Source organism: Anser anser, assembly GCF_964211835.1.
Source record: "Anser anser genome assembly, chromosome: 10".
NCBI classification, from domain to species: domain Eukaryota; kingdom Metazoa; phylum Chordata; class Aves; order Anseriformes; family Anatidae; genus Anser; species Anser anser.
In genome coordinates this window covers 16,695,176-16,714,343 of record NC_139730.1, presented here as the reverse complement: position 1 = coordinate 16,714,343, position 19,168 = coordinate 16,695,176, and the positions used below count along the sequence as shown (strand labels likewise).

General features: G+C 39.3%; 1 protein-coding gene across 1 annotated transcript; it reads left to right on the top strand.

Moving 5' to 3' along the window:
• The first annotated feature begins 314 nt into the window (after positions 1 to 314).
• Positions 315 to 19,019, top strand: FAN1 (FANCD2 and FANCI associated nuclease 1). Its single transcript, XM_083850972.1, has 14 exons — positions 315 to 423; positions 773 to 2,206; positions 4,831 to 4,971; positions 5,953 to 6,148; positions 6,994 to 7,227; positions 7,735 to 7,866; positions 8,987 to 9,095; positions 9,844 to 9,963; positions 11,449 to 11,613; positions 12,547 to 12,715; positions 15,249 to 15,352; positions 17,113 to 17,307; positions 17,677 to 17,805; positions 18,560 to 19,019. The coding sequence occupies exons 2-14, from the start codon at positions 904 to 906 to the stop codon at positions 18,695 to 18,697; spliced, it is 3,135 nt and encodes a 1,044-aa protein (XP_083707098.1). The 5' UTR covers positions 315 to 423; positions 773 to 903; the 3' UTR covers positions 18,698 to 19,019.
• Positions 19,020 to 19,168: the final 149 nt, after the last annotated feature.

Sequence of the window (19,168 nt, the reverse complement as noted above, 5' to 3'; positions counted from 1 at the left end):
GGGACTCCTCCAGGAACAGGTTCCTCAGAGCAGGGAAAAGCTGAGGGCCGTAATGCAGGGAGCGCAGAGCAGCCTGTAAGCCAGCAGTAACTCAGTAAGCAGGAGCTGTTTAACTTAGAGCTTTATTCTCAGGGTAGAAGTACTTAAGTATATGCCCCTCTTTGGTGACTGAACAGAGCTGTGAAAGCTTTAAATTACCCCGTTAGAGGTCTGCTTTTACCACCCGCTTTGTCTTTGGACGGGGCCGCTGGGCGTGACTCCGCGCTCGGCTCCCCAGGCCTGCCGCCGCCATCGGCGCTGCGCTGCGCGGCCTGCACGGGGCGGCCCCGGGCCCTAGCGCCCGCCTCCCTCAGCGCCCCTCAGCGCCCCTCAGCGCTCCCGGGCCGGGCGGGGCGCGGCGGGGGTGGCTCGGCGACGGTGCCGGTACGTGAGGGAAGCCGGGGGGAGCGGATGGGGGGCTGGGGGCGGCGGGGCCGTGCCCGCAGCGCAGAGCGGGCCCGGGAGATGCGGCGGCGGGGGCCGTGCCTCGGCGCCGTGAGGAGAAGGGCCCGGGCGGGCGGCGCGGTCTGACACGCGTGGGCACCGCGTGGCGCCTGCGAGGGGAGCTCAGCACCGGGAGTACCGGGCCTACGGGCAGCTGAGGGGCCGGGGGGCGTGAGCTGACCGGGCTACGGGCTTGCGTTCAGGTTTTTTCCCTTTACTTTTCATTTTCATTGCGTTTCGTATCTTAGAAAGTCTTTCGTGCAACTTTTTGTTTATTTTCGTCTTAAAGGGATGTCAGAGGATTGCAGATGGATAATGCAAAGCCGAGAGAAGTCTCTTTTTCCTTTTAAGTACTGCAGGATAAGGAAGTATGACCTGACTGAAGTTGCCCGTGCCATGTAAATGCTCTGAAGTTCCATAATGTCAGAAGCTAGGTCTTCAGAAAGTAAAAGATCCCGAGTAAGTTTGTCACTGAGTAAAAAGAAGAAAAAAAAAGAAACAGCAAAGAAAGTGGAAATTAAAGGAACACCATCTCTGCGTTCAGAATCCTCTTCTATTATTTCATTTTTTAACAATGTTCCCCCTGCAAAAATTACCTGTCCCATGTGTGGGCAAATGGTACCAAGATATGGAATAAATGAGCACATGGATGCCATGTGTCCAAGCAGCCACGGTGAGCTGGGTGGTGTTGATTCAACACTGAGCTCTGGAAAGGGTGAAGGTCCTCTGGGTGCAAATGTGGACAATAATTCCAGCCCATACTTCTCAAAAAACTTCTCAAATCTAAGACCAAGTCCTTCCAAAAGCAGTTCATTGAAAACAGAAGGGAGTGCGGCGCAACATATTAGCCCTTATTTTAGCAACAGTAGTTCAGACTGTAGCGTTCACAGTGAACCAAGGGATCAAACAGTTAAAATTGTCTCTTTGGGAAGCTTGTCATCTAAACTGTCCAGAAGACGTTGCGTCCAGGGAGGAAAACAGGTAGTATATAAAGAGATTGACTCGTCACCTCCAGCTGTTCACAAGATGTGCAAAAGTGCTGCAACACTGGATGATGCTGATGCTGAGATTTTTTCTGGGCATAGTTCTCAGAAAGAAAATGAGCTTGCTCAGGGAGAGCATGAGGAACAAAATCCTTCAAAAAAGGAATCTGAATTTCAAGAAGAAATAAACAAATGTAGTAGGGAAGACCTTATGGATGTTGTTCAGGTATCACTACCAGCTGTTAACAGCAAGAGATTACCATTTGGTACAAGGAACACCAAAACAGAAAGTAGATCTGAAGGTGTAATGCTTAATCCTGATAATTTTGAAACACATTTAGCCATTTATACTTCAGCAGAGCCGATCACTAGTTTGGAGGTAAAGACTCAGCTTCACGCTCAACTTAGTCTGTCTTCCAAAATGGAAGTGAACTGTGGTACACAAAATTGCTTTGAAAAGGGTGATGTACAGGTACTTCCTGTGGAAGTTCATGAACACTTTAAGGATGACATTAATCATAATTTTTCAGAAACTGTGCAAAAGGTGGAGTTTCAAAATTCCATTGGTGACATTTTAGACAAAATAAATGAGGTTATCTCTGTTCCCAACACTCCTGGTCAACCATATTACCTCCAGAATTTTTTAGTGGTGTTGCGAGCAGTCTTGGAGAATGAAGATGATGTGAGACTATTTGATGATCAAGATATGAACATTATCACTAAGTTCTGCCAATTATCAGGTACCCTTCTATTTTTACATTCTCATGCTGTCTCTTGTAGAGAGAACTTACAGAGTTTTAAGTGAAGAGTACTATACCAGTGGGCAGTTCAGCTTGTTAAACTGCTTCATGGAAGAAACTCCTTTTTCTCAGGAGGTGTATCCCTCCAGTAGCTTCTTGTAGGTAAATTTTCCTAATGCTGCTTTAAGGGAAAGTAATAATAAATAGTAGAGATTGCATGAAATAAGGAGAGAATTAAAAATATACGATTGTGGTTATTTCTGTAGCTTAACTAGAAAAATATTTTTTTTTTTAGAATCTCAAATCAACTTGCTTCTGTGTTTAAACATCAATCCACAAAAAAAGACCATCAGTTAATACCAAACTTTTTATGGTTAATACATATGGAAATTCTGCAGAATGGGGTTATAAAGAGGCCTGTGCTATACACATAGATCTCAAAATAATAGTTCTGAAACTGTTCTGAAACCTAAGTTCTAAACTTAGGCATTTTCTGCAGTGATCACAATTAAAGTCTTACAGATTATATTGTACTAATTACATGCACTAACACTAAATACAAAAACTAATGCTAATACAAGTTATGAGTCTATCATAAGTAAGACAAGATTGTAACATAGGTCTGTATTTGTCAGGGGGCAGCTGCTCTGCAAGGGAAGATGAGCCAGCAGCCTGAGCGGGCAGCGGGGCAGGCAAGGTGCCGTGTCCCCTCCTCTCCTGGGGGCGCAGACCCACGCTGCTGAGTGGGACCGGTGTCAGTAACCCCGGCCAGCTGTGCTGCAGTAGTGGCGGGACTTGGGGCCAGCCCACAACAGCAGGGCAGGCACATGGTCAAGCCAGGAAGCCAAGCCAGTGAGGTGCCTGCTGGATGCCGGCACACCAGTGCATGGCTCAGGCAAGAGCCCAGGCCAACAGCCTGAGCAGCAGCACGGCTCCGAGTGGGTGGGGACGCCCTGGTCATGCTTCCCACAGCCCTTCCGTGCAGTCTGCCTGGTAGAGCTGTTTGGTGCACTCAGAGCCATAAGAATATTAGTTAGCCTTCTCCACCTAAATGCATATACAGTGACATAAAGCTTGATAATACATTGCTTATGTTAGGGTAGTTAAAATCGGCGTATGTAAAGAAAGAACAATAAAAGCAACAAAAGTTTTTATTGGCTCATTTACATTCAAAGGAGATCTGGGAATAAGCTTACAGTTAGGTAGCTAGTGGATGTGGGCTTTAGCTACTTCAACCAATACTAGAAGAAAAAATCAGGATACAGCTTTCTTATTTCTACACCCCCTTCTCTTGATCAGTACTTGTACACTTGTTTCTCTTTCAATGAATTCAGGGTTCCTCTCTCACAGGAGTTCAGAATACAGAAAAAAAGTTATTGCAGAGTAGAGCTGACAAATCCATGTCTGCACTGACTGCTACAGTCACAAATAAAACACTCTCTCTTTGCAGGGTAGGAAAAACAATGATTCAGCTACGAGATGTGGTCGCATAGTATTAAGTCAATAGATAATGAGTTCTGGACAAGTGATGGATGTCTTTACCTTCAAGAAATCTTGGACAGAATACTTTAAAAGTTCAGGTAGATAAGATATCTATTCCACATTAGTAGTTTCTACCTAAGCAAGTATTGCCTCTCAGTTATAACAAGAAAAAGTACATGCTTAATGCTATAAAGTAAATAGCTTGAGCATAGGTATTCTCCAGTATTTCATTATTTTCTGATAAAAGTCTGCGATTCTTCCATGAGTTATGTATTAAGAAAGGAATGATATTTTAAAAAGAATTAAATTGGAAGTAGTCCTTCCTTCCTGCCTAGTTTTCTCAAAAGTGGGTGAGCAGCAAAAAGTGGATGGAGAGCATTGCCAATCACCAAACAGATAAATAAATTTGAAGTTAATGAGGGGTGAGATAGTTATTCAGAAGGGTGCTGAATGTAGTAAGAATAGCTAGGCAAATTTCAGCTAAGATTTAATAAGTTATTATTTGGTCAAATTGCAGCATTGCTAGTATTTTAAAAGTGTTTTTTAAAGTTACTTTAAGTGATGTCTTCCCTGACAAAAATCAAATCAACAGGAGCTTTATTCTTGTCTTCAATAAATATATTATTAAAATTAGGTTTTTATATCTTTGGTAAAAATCAGAATCCAAAGACTAGTACACTGAGAAGTGTTCTGTGATTCTGAAATCATTCCACCAAACTACAGCTTCTTTTGTTTCCTCAGCATCAAATGCTTATTGCTCAAGTATTAAAGAAAGCAGAAAGACCTATTTAAAGTCACACTATGCAGAGTTATAAATAAAATAAAGTTGTCATTACCTAGAAAATATTTCTTAAAGGGTGTGTCCAAAGAAAATTTCAGCAATGTTTGTTACCTACAAAATCCATGGTAATAGTTTCTATTACCTACAAAACTTAAGGATTCTAATGAGCAATGATTACTTTGAAAGGTAGGTTCTGTTGTTTTACCAAGTCTGTCTATAGAACACAAGAAGATTTAAAATGTGTTTTACAGGATATCTGCATCACAGTAATTTTTGTAGGTAAGGTAGTGAGTATGCATAGTACCGTGTTTTAGAATTTAATGTTTTTGTTTTCTTTCATTGTTTTAAATAAAATTTGCAGTTGGTGGGCAGAAGTTATATGTGAGACTTTTTCAACGCAAGCTGAACTGGTTAAAAGTGAACAAAATAGAGTATGGAGAGATAAGTTTGGATTTGTCACCAATAATTGAAGAACTGGTTGAAGCCAGATTTCTGCAGACAGGTATGGCCAGCATTAATAAGTATTAAAAGTATTATAAATAAAACGTATTGGGGCATGTTAGCATTTAATATACTACGTTCTTGTCTGTACATTGAGAAGAGAATTAGAGGAGCAGAATAACTCCAGGCTTCGGGTCGATGAGTCCTGTGTTATGTTACATTAATAACAGAAGCAGTTGGAGCAAAGTATGTTACAGGGAGAACAGAATAAATGTCAGTGCCACTGATGCACCAGTCAGCCTTACTTGCCCTCATCAGCCCCATCTCAGGCCGTGACCTGTGAGCTGTCTTGCCAGGTGAACCTGTCTTCAGCTCTGTCCCTGGCATGGTTTGGGAGACGGACCTCCAGCCAAAGCTGCCAGTTGTTTCCAATCTTGCCTCTGGCCATGTACTGTGGATGGGTCTCAGACCTAAACTGTAGGCTTGTCTCTAGGTCTGGCTCATCTCTTAAATGGACCCTGGACCTGATTCACCATCTTGCCTTTTCTAGGGCTGCCAGTAGGCTCTGTTATCAGGACTTTTGATCTGCCTGTTCTCTTTGTTTACAGTGGGACTGCACCAGGGATGGTGAAGACACTGCCTGTGCTGTGCTCACCTGTGACTCCTGGCTCATTTCCCCCTGTGGAGCAGCCCCCACTCATGCTGCTCCCTGGCAGTACATTTTTTTTGCCTTGGGAAGTTTCAGTCATCAGGAAGAGAGAAGTTTTTCTTGAGCAGCTGTTCTTGTAACTCAGCAAAATTTCTCTGTATTTGCTTTTTCTTTGAAGCTACAAAGGGATTACTTCTTATTATTCCATTCCTTCAGACTGGACCTTTGAAGATAATGAATTTCAAGCTGGACCAGCTAGCATCAATAATATACTTGGAAGAATCTGAATCATTAGATTAGTACTAGGTTATATGAATGTACTATACTTTGAACTGTTGATTGAATGTGTACGTATAGCACATAATGAATGTATGTGGATTATTTTACTTCTAGAATCTGAACTGGAAGACCTATGTGAAGGGCTGGATTTGCTTTCAGCCCCTGAGCTAAAAACATTAGCAAAGATCTTTCACTTGCCAAACCCGAACAGTCAGAAACAGCAACTTGTGGATGATTTTCAGAGATTGGCAAAACAACGTTCAGTCTTCAGCAGGAGTCAGGCTGGTATTGGGACAGTGATTTTAAAAAGGTACCTCTTAAGCTGTTTAAATCTATAGTTACGTTTTGCAGGTGAATGTAAGTTATGCTTTGAAAGACTCAACATGCCTTTAGAAGAGAGGAATGCATTTAGTAAATTAAAGTATAAAAAGTTGATTAGCCATATAAACTTCGGGAACGTACTGCTCTTTTCTGTAGTTGACAGCTGAAATATTAGTTGCCCCCTAAGATCAGAGAATATCTTGTTTAAATCTTTGCTGCTCTGTGGAGAAGTAGCAAAAATCTTGTCTTGTATGAAAGGGCTTGATGAAGTCCCAAAACCTAGGATTTCAAACTGTGATCTGTAAATATTGCCCCACCAGCTAACTACATCTTGTTTCATGTTAGTCCTGTCTGGCATAGCAACAGGAGTGGTTGCACCCAAAGGGCAGTTAGTTCCAATTTATTCTGCTTGTGGATGGTCCTTACACTTTTTGTTAGTTAATGCGATCCTTTGGCTTTTCACGATAGATTATGTGCATTATGTGGTTTCTCAAGCTGCTTCTTTCAGGGAAAATCTGAGAGAGTGGCTGGGCACTGGAATAGGCTCCCCAGGGAAGTGATCATAGCACCAAGCCTGCCAAAATTCAAGAAGTGTTTGGACACAGCTGTCAGACCTATAGTGTGATTTTTGGGTGGTCCTGTGTGGAGCCAGGAGTTGGACTTGATGATCCGTGTGGGTCCCTTCCAACTTGGGATGTTCTATGACTCTATGAAAATTAAGTTTATGCAGCAAATGGTGTGAAAATGAAAAAATTCTCATGCTTCATTCATGATATTTGAATTTTATAACTGATGGGAAAAATAATTTTATAATCATTTTATTTGTCCTTACAGGGCGAAGGATCTAGCTGGAAGATCTGTCAGGGTCTGTAAAGGCCCTCGGGCTGTCTTTTCTCGAATCCTGCTGCTATTTTCACTTTCTGAGTCAATAGAGGATGAAGAAGCTGGTAGTGCTGGTCAAAGTCAGCTCTCCACAGTCCTTATGGTAAACATGGGGCGTATGGTATTCCCCAGTTACACTGTAAATAGGAAAATACAAATCTTCCAGGACAGAGAAGATCTTATCAGGTACGGGAAGCTTTGGCAGTTTGGAAATCTATTTTCTTCTAGAAAAGCTTTACTACAGTACTTGTATAGGCAAATAAGATATTCATCATGTAGAACTACAGATGTGAATAGGTAGAAGTGCACTTTTGCAGTGATTTAAGATGCAGTGTTGTGTCCAAGTAAGATTTGTAACTCACAGTGGCTTCTATTTTGAACTAAAATAGCATATTCGTTTGCTTGATGGTCATCTGCTGATGAAAGTTGCTTCTTACATTGCTGTGATTATTAGAGTGGAACCTAACAAAAGCAAAAATATGTTCTCCAGTTTATAAATGCTTTTAAATGTAATATATCCTGCTAGTATAAACTTTGCTGATCCTACAAGATTAAGAATAAAGTTGACTGCACGGTTCTATGTCTTTGGAGACTGGAAGGGAGTTTTTAGAAAGTACTGTATGGAGGAATTGATTTCTTTTAACTATAAATGCTTCTTGATCCTAAAGCAGTGATTACGTGTTTTTCCCGTAGGTATGCAACTGCTGCTCATCAGTCAAATGATATAGGCACTGCAGTGGTAAATGGGAACTTGGAAGAAGCTAATCATCTCTATACATGTGCGAAAGAAACGTGGAATGAACTGAAAAATCACCCCTCTTTGAGGTAGTAAACTGGAAACGAGCACAGTGTTCATAAGTGCATTGTCTTACTTTTGGTACTGTTCCTTTTGAGAGAGGCTTATAGACTTGTGATATTATTCAAGCCTGATAAATTTAGAAATTTTAATGTTCTTGAAAGCTTTGAACTTCCTGGTTGTTTGTTTAGCTTTTAAGTGGTATCTGTGAAAAAGCCTTTTTTCACAAGCCTTGGGAATGAATTGGTAGGCATGAATAAAGCACTAAAACACTTCTGTTCTACATGCCAATGCAGGAGAACAAGAGCCTTATTTTTCCCTCATCATAGTTTGTTTTTATGGCTTTTAGACAAATAGCAATCAGCAGAATTTAAAATTCACTGTGAACAAAAGAATGTTGCAAAGGTTATGGGAAAACATAGTGGGTTATTCATCTGTTGAAAATTCCAATTGTGTGTCATTCAGGAAACACCACTGAAGATCTGAGAACTGAAGTAATGTGTACAGTTTTTGAAGCATCCTTCACTGTTTTTTGTGTTAATTATTTTGTTCTCTGGTTTAATGATGCACTGAAAGTTAAAGTGTTAAGTTTGGCATTATATTCATTGTCATGGCAACTGATTTAAAGTAATGTTCATGGAGGGTTGCATGGAGTTCTAGTCCATTTCACACTGAAGGCAGTGGAAAAAACCTATTTAAATTTCAGTAATTTTTTGAAACATAGAGGTGCCTACCCCAAAGGCATTAATCTTCATTTAGGGCAGGAAATGCTTGTTCCAGCCTTCTCCTTCTGTTCAGCTGAGTTTCTGAAGTTTGACTTATGAGAACAAGTTAGCAATAAGGAAACACGATGTAGTAATTTACTGCTTTGCATCTGATGCAGAACCTAATTCTTTTCTTGAAAACCAATATCTTGAATATCTTCTTTCAACCAATTTCTTGAAACCAAATAATGTTGCACAAATGCAGCTTGCAATTGCTACCTCAGCTATATGGTTATCTTTGGGTTCTTGACTTGCAGAACCCAATTCATGTATAAGGCATTGCATGTTTTAAATGCTTTGATTCTAAGTATTCTCAGTAAGAGAATTTTTAAGGATTTAAATTGCCATCATTAAATGAATCTCCTGAGCTGCTCTTACCTTTCAGCTATCACAGAGTTCTACCTGAGTACCTGCGACGTTTCACAGTTGGCTGGGTATATACAAGAATACTTTCTCAAGGTGTTGAAATTTTGCAGAGACTTCACATGTACAAGGTAAGGTGAGGTGGTAAGGTGAACAGAAAAACATTTTTAATGTAGCTTTATGTATCATTTTTATTTCTGACCTGGCTGGAAAATGGTGATGTTTGCCATGACTTGCTACAGTTCTCTTAAGAGATTACTTTTAAGTATAAAGTGTCTTTTTTTTTTCTGTATGTTTTAGAAGGTTTTAAAGGAAACCCCATTTTTTTAGATTGTGTTGATTTATGCTTATGCTTTGCCATGTGTAATATGCCATAATATTGTTAACGAGACTCTATCATTATTTGAAGGTATCTTTGTTTCACAAGTTTGGTTTTTGCCTTTAAAAGTGGAAATCTTGGAAGAAAAGTCCTTTGTGAAATCTCCTGTCTCTTCAGCTGAGGAGCTAAGATCTCCAAAGTCCTCTGACTTTTATGTTAGATAAAGACATATTATTCTGAGAAAGACTGCCTCTGCAGAAAAGGAACAAGTAAAAATCAGGCCTTTTTCATATACAACAAGGAAGACAAAAAGGACAAAAATATTTTATTTTTATAGCTAAGCTTTAAGCTTACATAAAATTATCTCTTATTATCTTAGAGTTCCTAAGACATACACAGACAACTGAATACTTATGGTGCTGGAGTAAAAATGGGGTTTGAATTGTGCAAAGTTTTTACGGTACCAGCAATTAGAAGGGAAAATTATAAGCAATTTATATAATGGAACTTAAACTTTGTTTTCTAACTCAGTTAATAAAGATACATCCCTGTCGCTACAGGAAGCGGTGAAGGAGCTGCAGACTCTTTTGTCTCAGGATGTGTATTGTACTGACAGCAGAGGGCGGTGGTGGGACCGTCTCGCTCTGAATTTACATCAGCACTTGAAAAACACTAAGAAGGTATCTATCATCACAATTGCATGCTGTATGGCTGGAAACACTGCAGGCATTGTCTGAAAACATTTTTTTAAATACATATTATTTCATGAAAAGAACATCTAGGTAGGCTCTTCTAAAAATGCATATGTTGGTAGAAATCCCAAGGTCGGGGAACCACTTTCTCCTAAGAAATATAATAATTTCTGCATATTGAGTGTACCTTCGTCCTTGGTTGACCTACTTTTTTTGTTGTGTAGAAGAGGCTTGAGGGATTGTATAGAGTTACCAATCAGCAGCATCCTCCTCTGTTCTTCCTTATAAATATGCCTGATATCTGAGAAGCAGAGAAGTTACGTGCAGTAAATGCTTATGCTTCTGAACCCAAGTCATGAAGAGGCCATATCTGGAATAAAGAAACAAAACAGGAGGTGGTAGTTGTATCAGCTGTTTGTCTGAGGATTTGTAAATACAGGAAGATTATGTCCATTTTTCTTGTCTGTTACACACAAAGCAGAAATAATGTTAGTGACTGAAAATGAAACTGTAGGACAATTTATGTCACAGCAAAGTGGGACAAGGAGACTGAAAATCAACTTTTATCTAATAATTAAAGAAAGCCAATATAATTAAACACACCTGAGATATATGACTAATTTGGCAGTGAGGTGAATTGAGAAAAATTGAGGTGAAAAAAAATGATTTAAGTCCAGGAACAGTACCAGTTGTAGAGTTACTTAAAATTAGCTGAGAATAACTTTTTTTTTTCTTGCTGTTGCTTACTTGCCTCAGCAAGGCTATTGAGAATTGGGATTAAATGCTTGTACTTTCTGTTGTATTTAATTCTGTAACTCTGTTAATAGGAAATAATACCATAGGCTGTCTAGTGTCTGCAGTGTCTCTTCTGCATCTTGTAGCTTGACATAAGGCTATTTCTAGATTTTGAATTGGAAGTTGTACAAAGGAAGAGTCTCAGTCATTTATAAATTAGGACAAAATGCCGTTCCAAGTCACAGAAAGACAGTACGTCACAACTGTAATTTGAATTATTATTTTTTTAATTCTACAATTAGCCCTGAATCTTCTTCAGTGCAGTCATGCATCGGTCTAAAAGTTGCTCTGCATGTGCATTCTTGTACAAATGATGTAGTCCTTCTGTTTCCATTTAAGTATTAAGAAACAGGCTTAAAAGTATTAAGCTTATTTACCTTACAGCTAACTTTTTTCTAGTCACTTACGTAGATTTTACACTCAGTCTTATATTGATCAGTACGAATGGATAGTAATTCCTTTTTAATGTACCAGTGCAATCAAAATTTTAATCCAGAAGACTTCCAATGCAAAATAATAGCTAGAACTTCATTACACATATAAGGAAGGCAGCCCTGTTTATGTGCTGGCTTTTCGCATTCACATTTTTGTGCTCCTTAAATATGTTAGTCCTGGTAAGAATACAAAGATTTGCATAGGTCTTTCTAAATCACTGCTCGTTATCTTGATCTTTGCTAGGCCATTGACTGCATTAGAAATGGACTGGCAGACCCATTTGTACGCACTGGGCATCGTCTTTCTCTCTACCAGCGGGCCCTTCGCATCAGAGACTCACCAAGCTGCAGGCAGTTCAGATGCCTGTTGCATGATCTGCCCGTCATAACTGTGGAGGATGTGACTCATGTAAGTAAAGATGCTGGGAGCTTCTGAGATATACAATCTCATGAAGTCTTTATCATTTTGACAAGAAGAAGTAATCTGGGAAACTGTCAGTATGTGCTATTCACCAAACTCTGTCTTACTTCTGCTCTAGGAAAGTGAAGACAAATGTGTTTCTACAACAAAAACCTCATGTACAAACTCCTTTTGTGCAAACCTGTTTATATCTAAACCCCATTAATTAATACCAGTAACACCCTCAGAACTTTTCTGTCAGAAGAGCCTGAGCAAGTCTGTGCATTGCCTCTGATGTCTTCAGGCATTCTGTGTGTAAGAAAAAGTAGTAGGATGATGTGAGCATTAGACTAATGGCACAAGAAAATGCAAGGGTTTCTTTTACAATCTTTTGGAGTTATGCACTCTAAATATACCCTGTGAAACTATGCAATATAGTGCACTTGCATCATATTGGAATGCCTTTTTTTTTTTTTAAAAAAAAAAAACATTCTTTTCCCTGCAACAAAAAGATTTGTATGTGGGCAAAGTCAGAGCAGAGCCTTGTTCTCCCTCAGCCCTGTCACTGCATACCTCCCTACAGCCCTTCTTTTTTCAGGCCAGAATCTGTCTGTTCAGTTGTCTGTATTCTTTCATCTTGGTCTTGTATATGGAAATACTAACATTCCATTCTGCTCAGCATTTTTATGAGATTTTTTTTTTTTCTGAAAAATTTGCCAGTTTAGAAAAGCTGATTTGCCATTGAGAAATTAATCTTTTAACAGGATGGTTTCAAGGGAATTGCCAGCTAAATTTTACTCACTTGATTTTTGGAAGCAGTCAGGTTTTGGTTTAAGAAAACTGAAAAGAAGATCTGTATTTTTAGGAGGGCTTTGGATATCTAGGCTAAAGTTTTTTTTAAATGAGATACTAGGAAGTAACTAGATGTTTTAATGTGTTCAGGTTACAATCAAAGGAAAGATGTGTCCTCAAACGGGACTGGGAAAATCTGTGTTTCTAATGGAGGATGTTGGTGACGAAGAAAGAGGCGAAGACTTCAGTGTATCCACAGTCATGTGCTCAGTTGAGGAGCTTGCCTTAACTCATTACAGGCAGAATGGTTTTGATCAGGGTAACGTTAACTTTTTTTTTAATAAAGTAAGATAACTATTGGAGTAAATAACCAGTTTACTAAGCAGTTTAGTTAATTAAATAGACCAGTTTTCAGTCTGATTCTATTTCCTTTTGCAAAATGCTCTAATATGTATTTTCCAGCTGACCTTCTTCCTGGCCTTTAATTATTTGCTGCCTTCATGTACGAAAGGCAGTTTTGAAATGTATTAAGAAAAAAAAAAGTGTTTCTTCTTTCACTCCTTAGAAAAATGCTTATTTTGGCTTTCTTATCAGTGAACAGCTATATATTTGTTAGGGGCAAAATGCTAGCACTGACATTCAAGAGAGTGTCATTAAGGAAGATACCTACTTTACAGGAAAGGTAAATAGATGTCCAGTGATTTTTGGTACTAGATGAACATGAGAACAGTATGTACCATAGCAAGACACTCAACAACTGCTTTTGAAAATGCTTGTTCATACATATGAACATAATGAAAGCTTTTTTTACTCAGCATATATATATACATGTTCATATAAATGACATCTAAAATTATATATGTTGTATGTATACATATATGACAAGATATACATATGTAGGTATATTCACAGTATGCATTTAAATGATACATATATTATACATAATATATAATAACACAAATGTTGCACTATACAACATATAATCATATATAATAAATATAATATCACATAATATATATTATATACTAAATACTATAATACATTCTATTTTACCATACTGCGGTATTAATATTATACTAAAAAAGATATTGCTTAACACATAATATATGTGATATATAATCCGTGTTAACTAAGTTATACAATGTATATGTAGTACACATATTTTATAGATATATAATAAATGGTAAAATAGTATAGCGTTTATAAAATATTAATTCATATGCATACAGAAATTATATATAATAAATATGTAAAAATGTAGTTATATATAAGAATTATTTAAGTCGTCTATTATTACATCATACTGTGCTATATTACGTATTATATACCTTATTAATAGATGTCATTATATAACGTAATATAAAATAAATTTATTTTTTTTTTTTATGTATATATACATATACATATATATTCAAACACACGCACATGTGTACACACACACACACACAGATGGCCTTTAGATGTGATTGGAGCTGGCTGGAGTTCTTCATTGCTGCTCATATGGTGCTGTGATTTAGATTGGTGACCAGAACAGTGTTGATGATGATACACAAATATTTTAGCTATTGCTGAATAGTGCTAACACAGTCTAAAAGGTCGTTACTTGGAGACTGGCAGGGCACTAGTCTGCTGGTGGTACCTGATTGCTTTTGCATCATGTTTGTTTTCCCTGTCACACAAAGTTGTCTTTTTCTCTGCCCATGAGGTTTTTCTTTTTTTTTCCCCACTCACTTTTCCCCTTCGATTCTCTCCCCCTTCCTGCTATCCTATATATATCTACAAGCCAGGGCCAACCCACATACATACATTTTTATATGTAAGTGATCATAGACTCATTTAGGTTGGAGAAAAACACTTAAGATTGAGTCCAACCATTACATAACACTACCAAGCCCACCACTGAACCGTGTCCATAAGTGCCACAACCACACATCTCTTAAGGACCTCCAAGGATGGGGACTCCACCACTTCCCTGGGCAGCCTGTTCACTGCCTAACCACCATTCTTTCCATGAAGAAATTCTTCCTGATAGCCAACCTAAAACCTCCCCTGGTGCACCTTGTGGCCATTTCCTCACGTCCTAACACTTGTCGCATGAGAAAGATGGGCTGCAGCCTCCTTTCAGGTAGTTGTACCGTGATGAGGCCTCGCCTCAGCCTCCTGTTCTCCAGACCAAGCAGCCCCAGTTCCCGTGGCTGCTCCTCATAAATCCTGCCTTCTAGTCCCTCACCAGCTTCGTTGCTCGTCTCTGAATGCATTCCAGCAACTCAGTATCTTTTGTGTATTGAGGGGCCCAAAACTGAATGCAGTACTTGAGGTGTGGTCTCACCAGTGCCACATACAAGGGAACAATCACCTCAATTCCCTAGTCCTCCTGGCCACACTATTTTTGATGCAAGCCAGGATGTCACCGGCCTTCCCAGCCACACCACTGGCTCACGTTCATCTGGCTGTCGACCAGCACCCCCAGGTCCTTTTCTGCCAGGCAGGTTTCCAGCCACTCTTCCCTAGGCCTATCCTGCTGCATGGGGTTCCTATAAAAAGTGTATTAAAAAATTGTTAACGTTAGAAAAGTAAGCCTTATTGTAACAGGGCATGGTAATTTAATCTTATCCTGTAAATGAAGGCAACTAGCCTGGAATGGAAGGCATTAGCAAACCGTTTGAATAATAAAACATATTTATAACTTTTTGCTGCAATGTTAATATATACTAATTTCAGCTGCGTATAAACCAGACATAGCATGTTCCTGGTTTGGATCATGCTGATTTAGTAGCTCTTCATATGCAGTTGCTGTAGAAATCAACGATGTTTCCATTTTTATGACTGAAATATTTGTATTTGCTCTTAAGGTATTCATGGCGAAGGGTCAACATTTATCACACTGTATGGCATTCTAATGTGGGATATTGTTTACATGGATGACATACCTGATGTCTTCAGAAATTCCTATCAGGTACTTTTAAAAGTTTTTTTTTTTGTTAATTTCTTTACCCATATTGCTCTAGGATTTGTAGCTGTGTTAACAATCTTATTCCGGATTGGATTCACATTTTATTCTGAGGGACTTTTCAGAAAGGTTTTGGCATTGCTTATTTTATGCTGTTACATGGGGCTTGTTGCTAATGGGCTCCTCAGTAACTAATAACCATGTAAGACTGATTGACTGTCAGGTAGGGTAGGATTCATCTGGTTAAATGCAGATGTCCAATATCTGAACTCACTGGTTGAAGGGTCATTTAAGTGTAGGAATACTGCTATTCCATAGTATATAGGTCACATCATAGTTCATAGTATATAGTTCACATCATTTGAAGCTGACACACTCTGTTAAAAAGAGCCAATTTCTTTTCAGTAGCCTTTAAAGGGAAATCACATTGTAAAGCTCAAGTTCGTTTACACCCCACCCCCATCCACTCAGCCCGAACATGTTCATGTTTTGGGCTAATCCTTTTTTTTTTTTTAATAAACAAGCAAACAACAATACACCCTCCATCCCCAACAGCTCTGTCATGAAGCTTAATGATTAAAGGTGAATTTGTGGCTTTTATATAGATGCTTTACAGACTACAAATTACAAACACTTTTAATAATTCCAGCTAGAAAACTTGATCATGTAGTGACATTTGCTAAGAAAACTCTAAAGAGCTATAATCTCAGAAGAAGAAAAATGTTGGGCTTTTTACAGTCCTACAACATCTTTCTTCTACCTTAATCGTTGCTTCTAATTGGAACCCTATCCAAGAGGTAGAACAGCTGGTGTGGTCCTCCTCCCTAAGCAGATGTATTATTTGTACTGTATGACGTTACAGATTGATATCAGTATAAGTTACCTTAGGCAGAAATTTCCTTGTATTTTAAAGGTGTGGCATGCAGGGCTTTCTTTATTATTATTTCTTTTTATTTTCTTTAAAAAAAACACAACACACCTTGCATGTGCTCTTGAGCTTGCTCATTACAAGCACATTTGTAGTTCATTTGCTTATTAGTTGTTGTTGTTAGCGAGATTTTACTTATTAACACAGAGCAAAGATATCGTAAGCCTTAGGCATGAAAGCTGAAGGCTCACACAGACAGTCCTACGCTGCATTTCCCGGAATTAGCTGTGGCAGCAGTTTGTGTAAGGAGGGCTGAAATTTGATATTCTCTAAGTGCTCTGCATCTGATCTTGAAAAGCTAGAATGGCACTCATCTACTTGCCTGCCATTTTTACCCATGTTCAAAATCAAATAATAGCTTTAAGGACTTTTTATACTGTGATGGGTTCAGAGATCTCCGTAAGTCTCTTCGCTTTTAGGCGGCTTGATTAATATTCCCCAGTTTTACCACTGCTTTGTTCCCCCTGCCCCTATACTGTTTCACCGTAGCTGAGCAGTCTTGATCCTGATAACAAATTCTAACTCATTACTGCTTGGCACATTAGAGAGCACTATTTTGTTTTCTGCTAATTAAAGGAACCTCTGACCAGAGTTCAAAAAAACCCAGCATGGGCTAAGATGTGGCCAGCGTTTGCTGCACTGACATCAATTGTTAAAATATATGCAGCTCTTTTCCTGTTTAATAGGGGCTTATGTAATGGATATGTTTACATTCAGTTGGCTCAGTCTGAGTGACTTGGTAGCTCAGATGAAGAAAAGTACAAAGTAGGGCATTGTCATTCTTGGAATCGCTGCTTTGCTGGCAGGTCCTCAGAGCTGTATTTACCTTGTCATACAGACATTCCCCCTGGATTTATACACTGACAGCTTCTATGAGAACAGGAGGGATGTCATTGAGGCCAGACTCCAGCAGCTTCATGCATCTTCCTCAGAGACTCTGGCAAAGTTGATTGCTGACATCTGGACTACTCAGGAGGGAAAAGCAGCAGCACTGGTTAGCTGGGGACGTTTTGTTTCCCTCCAGCAAGTTCAGGTAAATAACTGCTGTCCAGAGCGGGTGCGCCGCTTCATCAGGCTCACTGTTAACTCACACACAGGGTCATGGTGTGCTCACAGTTTGTGCTGAGGCACTGAGTCCAGACTCACTGGGAGGGAGGAATTACATGGGGACTTCAGCACACTTCTCGCTAATCCCATGTGCTGTTACCCTTTTCTGATATGGCCACTTCTCCTGCAACAGTAGTTGGGAACACAGAGGGGCAATTGCTGCAGATAACATCTAAATTGCTCGTTGCTTGTGACTAAATAAGACACTGAGACTGGCCATGGAATATTCTTATGAGGATTGAGAAACGCCTGTGCAAGAAATTAAAAAGGTCAACTGCCTAAATTTCTCTTCCAGAGCCTTGTCTCTTGCCTTGGAGGAATGTTTCTGAGTGGTGTTTTTAGGCGACTTTCCAAAGATCTGCGCCATTGCAGAGGGGGACTGCCTGACCTGGTTGTGTGGAGTACTCACAGTAATCACTATAAGGTATTGTGTGCAGCAAATAGTGGTTGATTGCTTTTCCGTTATTTTATCACTTATTTTGGTGTGGTCTTAATGGTGTAAGAACCAGCAAGAGGTGGCTAGGTATTGTTATAGAATAGATCTTTTTGGTTAAATTTACTGTAAGGCAATTGTTTAGCAAGCACTCAAGCAGCCATACAGAATTCAGACTGTTGTTGGAAAGGAGTGCTAAAGTCACCACTTACTTACACAAAAACTTGAATATATGAGCTAACTACAGAACTCTCTACTACAAAAATTGAGTAAACAGTCATGGTTTGTGTCTTGCATCATAGTGAAATAGTTGCTAGAAGACTATTGCACATAGCTGTTGGAGCATCTTGTTATGCATTTATAAACCACAGCTGAACAGCAGAAATCAGTTCACTAAAACAGCTGAGGTAATGTATTTTCAGTTGTTGTCAGTATAAGCTGGCACTGTGTTACCAGACGTGACTGACAGATAAGGTTGTAGATGATTGGGCTTTGAATATGTGGTCCCTTCATTCACCAGTTCCTCTGGCTGTGTTTTGGTGGGTGATTACTACATAAAATTTCATTCTTACAGTTAGGGACCTGGGTTAATCATTTAGTGCCCACTGGTCATATGTCATGTAAATCTGTATTACTTATGTTGCAAATAACAGCCATAAAGTAATTCTTCCATTAGTCTGTTGGAATGAATGATTTTTCAGTTCCTCCACATAAGACACACTGTTAATCAATCATTTCTTTCTAGCTGGTGGAAGTGAAAGGTCCCAACGATCGCCTGTCCCACAAGCAGATAATCTGGCTGAGTGAACTGAAGAAGCTGGGTGCCACAGTAGAAGTTTGTCATGTGCAAGCAGTTGGAGCTAAGAGTAAACGCCTCAGTTGACAAGAGATGTCTTGCTCACACGGGTAACTTGGGTGTTTTAAAGGAAATGGCACAACACACACACTATTGGCTGCTGCTTATTTAAAATATTGTCTTCTAAACTCTGGCTTCTTGGAGCACAAAACATTCTAAATAGTTTGAAAAAACTTCATGATTTAATGTACGTCACTTGTGTTCAGAAGAACATAGCCTCTCTCTTGTATACACAATTCATAATTTAATCTGTGGAAGGTAATCTTTGCCCAGTGAAGACAAACAAACAGCTACAGTCACATTTGTACCAATGAGAACACTCTCTACAATAAAAAATGTGGGGCATCAAGGTCTGATCGTTTTGTCTTGGTAGCCTGAGTTCATTCATTATGTTGTGCAGGCTTCACGCTCACGTCCTCTCCAGGATGTCAGGACCAGCAAGGGTCTCCATTTGTCCCTACTTTGTATTCTGTATTTCAATTTCTCATTTTAATATAA

Coding starts and splice junctions, on each gene's coding strand:
- FAN1 (XM_083850972.1), top strand. CDS start 904: ATGTCAGAAGCTAGGTCTTCAGAAAGTAAAAGATCCCGAGTAAGTTTG. Junction 12,716..15,248: donor GCAGAATGGTTTTGATCAGG/GTAACGTTAACT, acceptor TTTGCTCTTAAG/GTATTCATGGCGAAGGGTCA. Junction 15,353..17,112: donor TCTTCAGAAATTCCTATCAG/GTACTTTTAAAA, acceptor CTTGTCATACAG/ACATTCCCCCTGGATTTATA.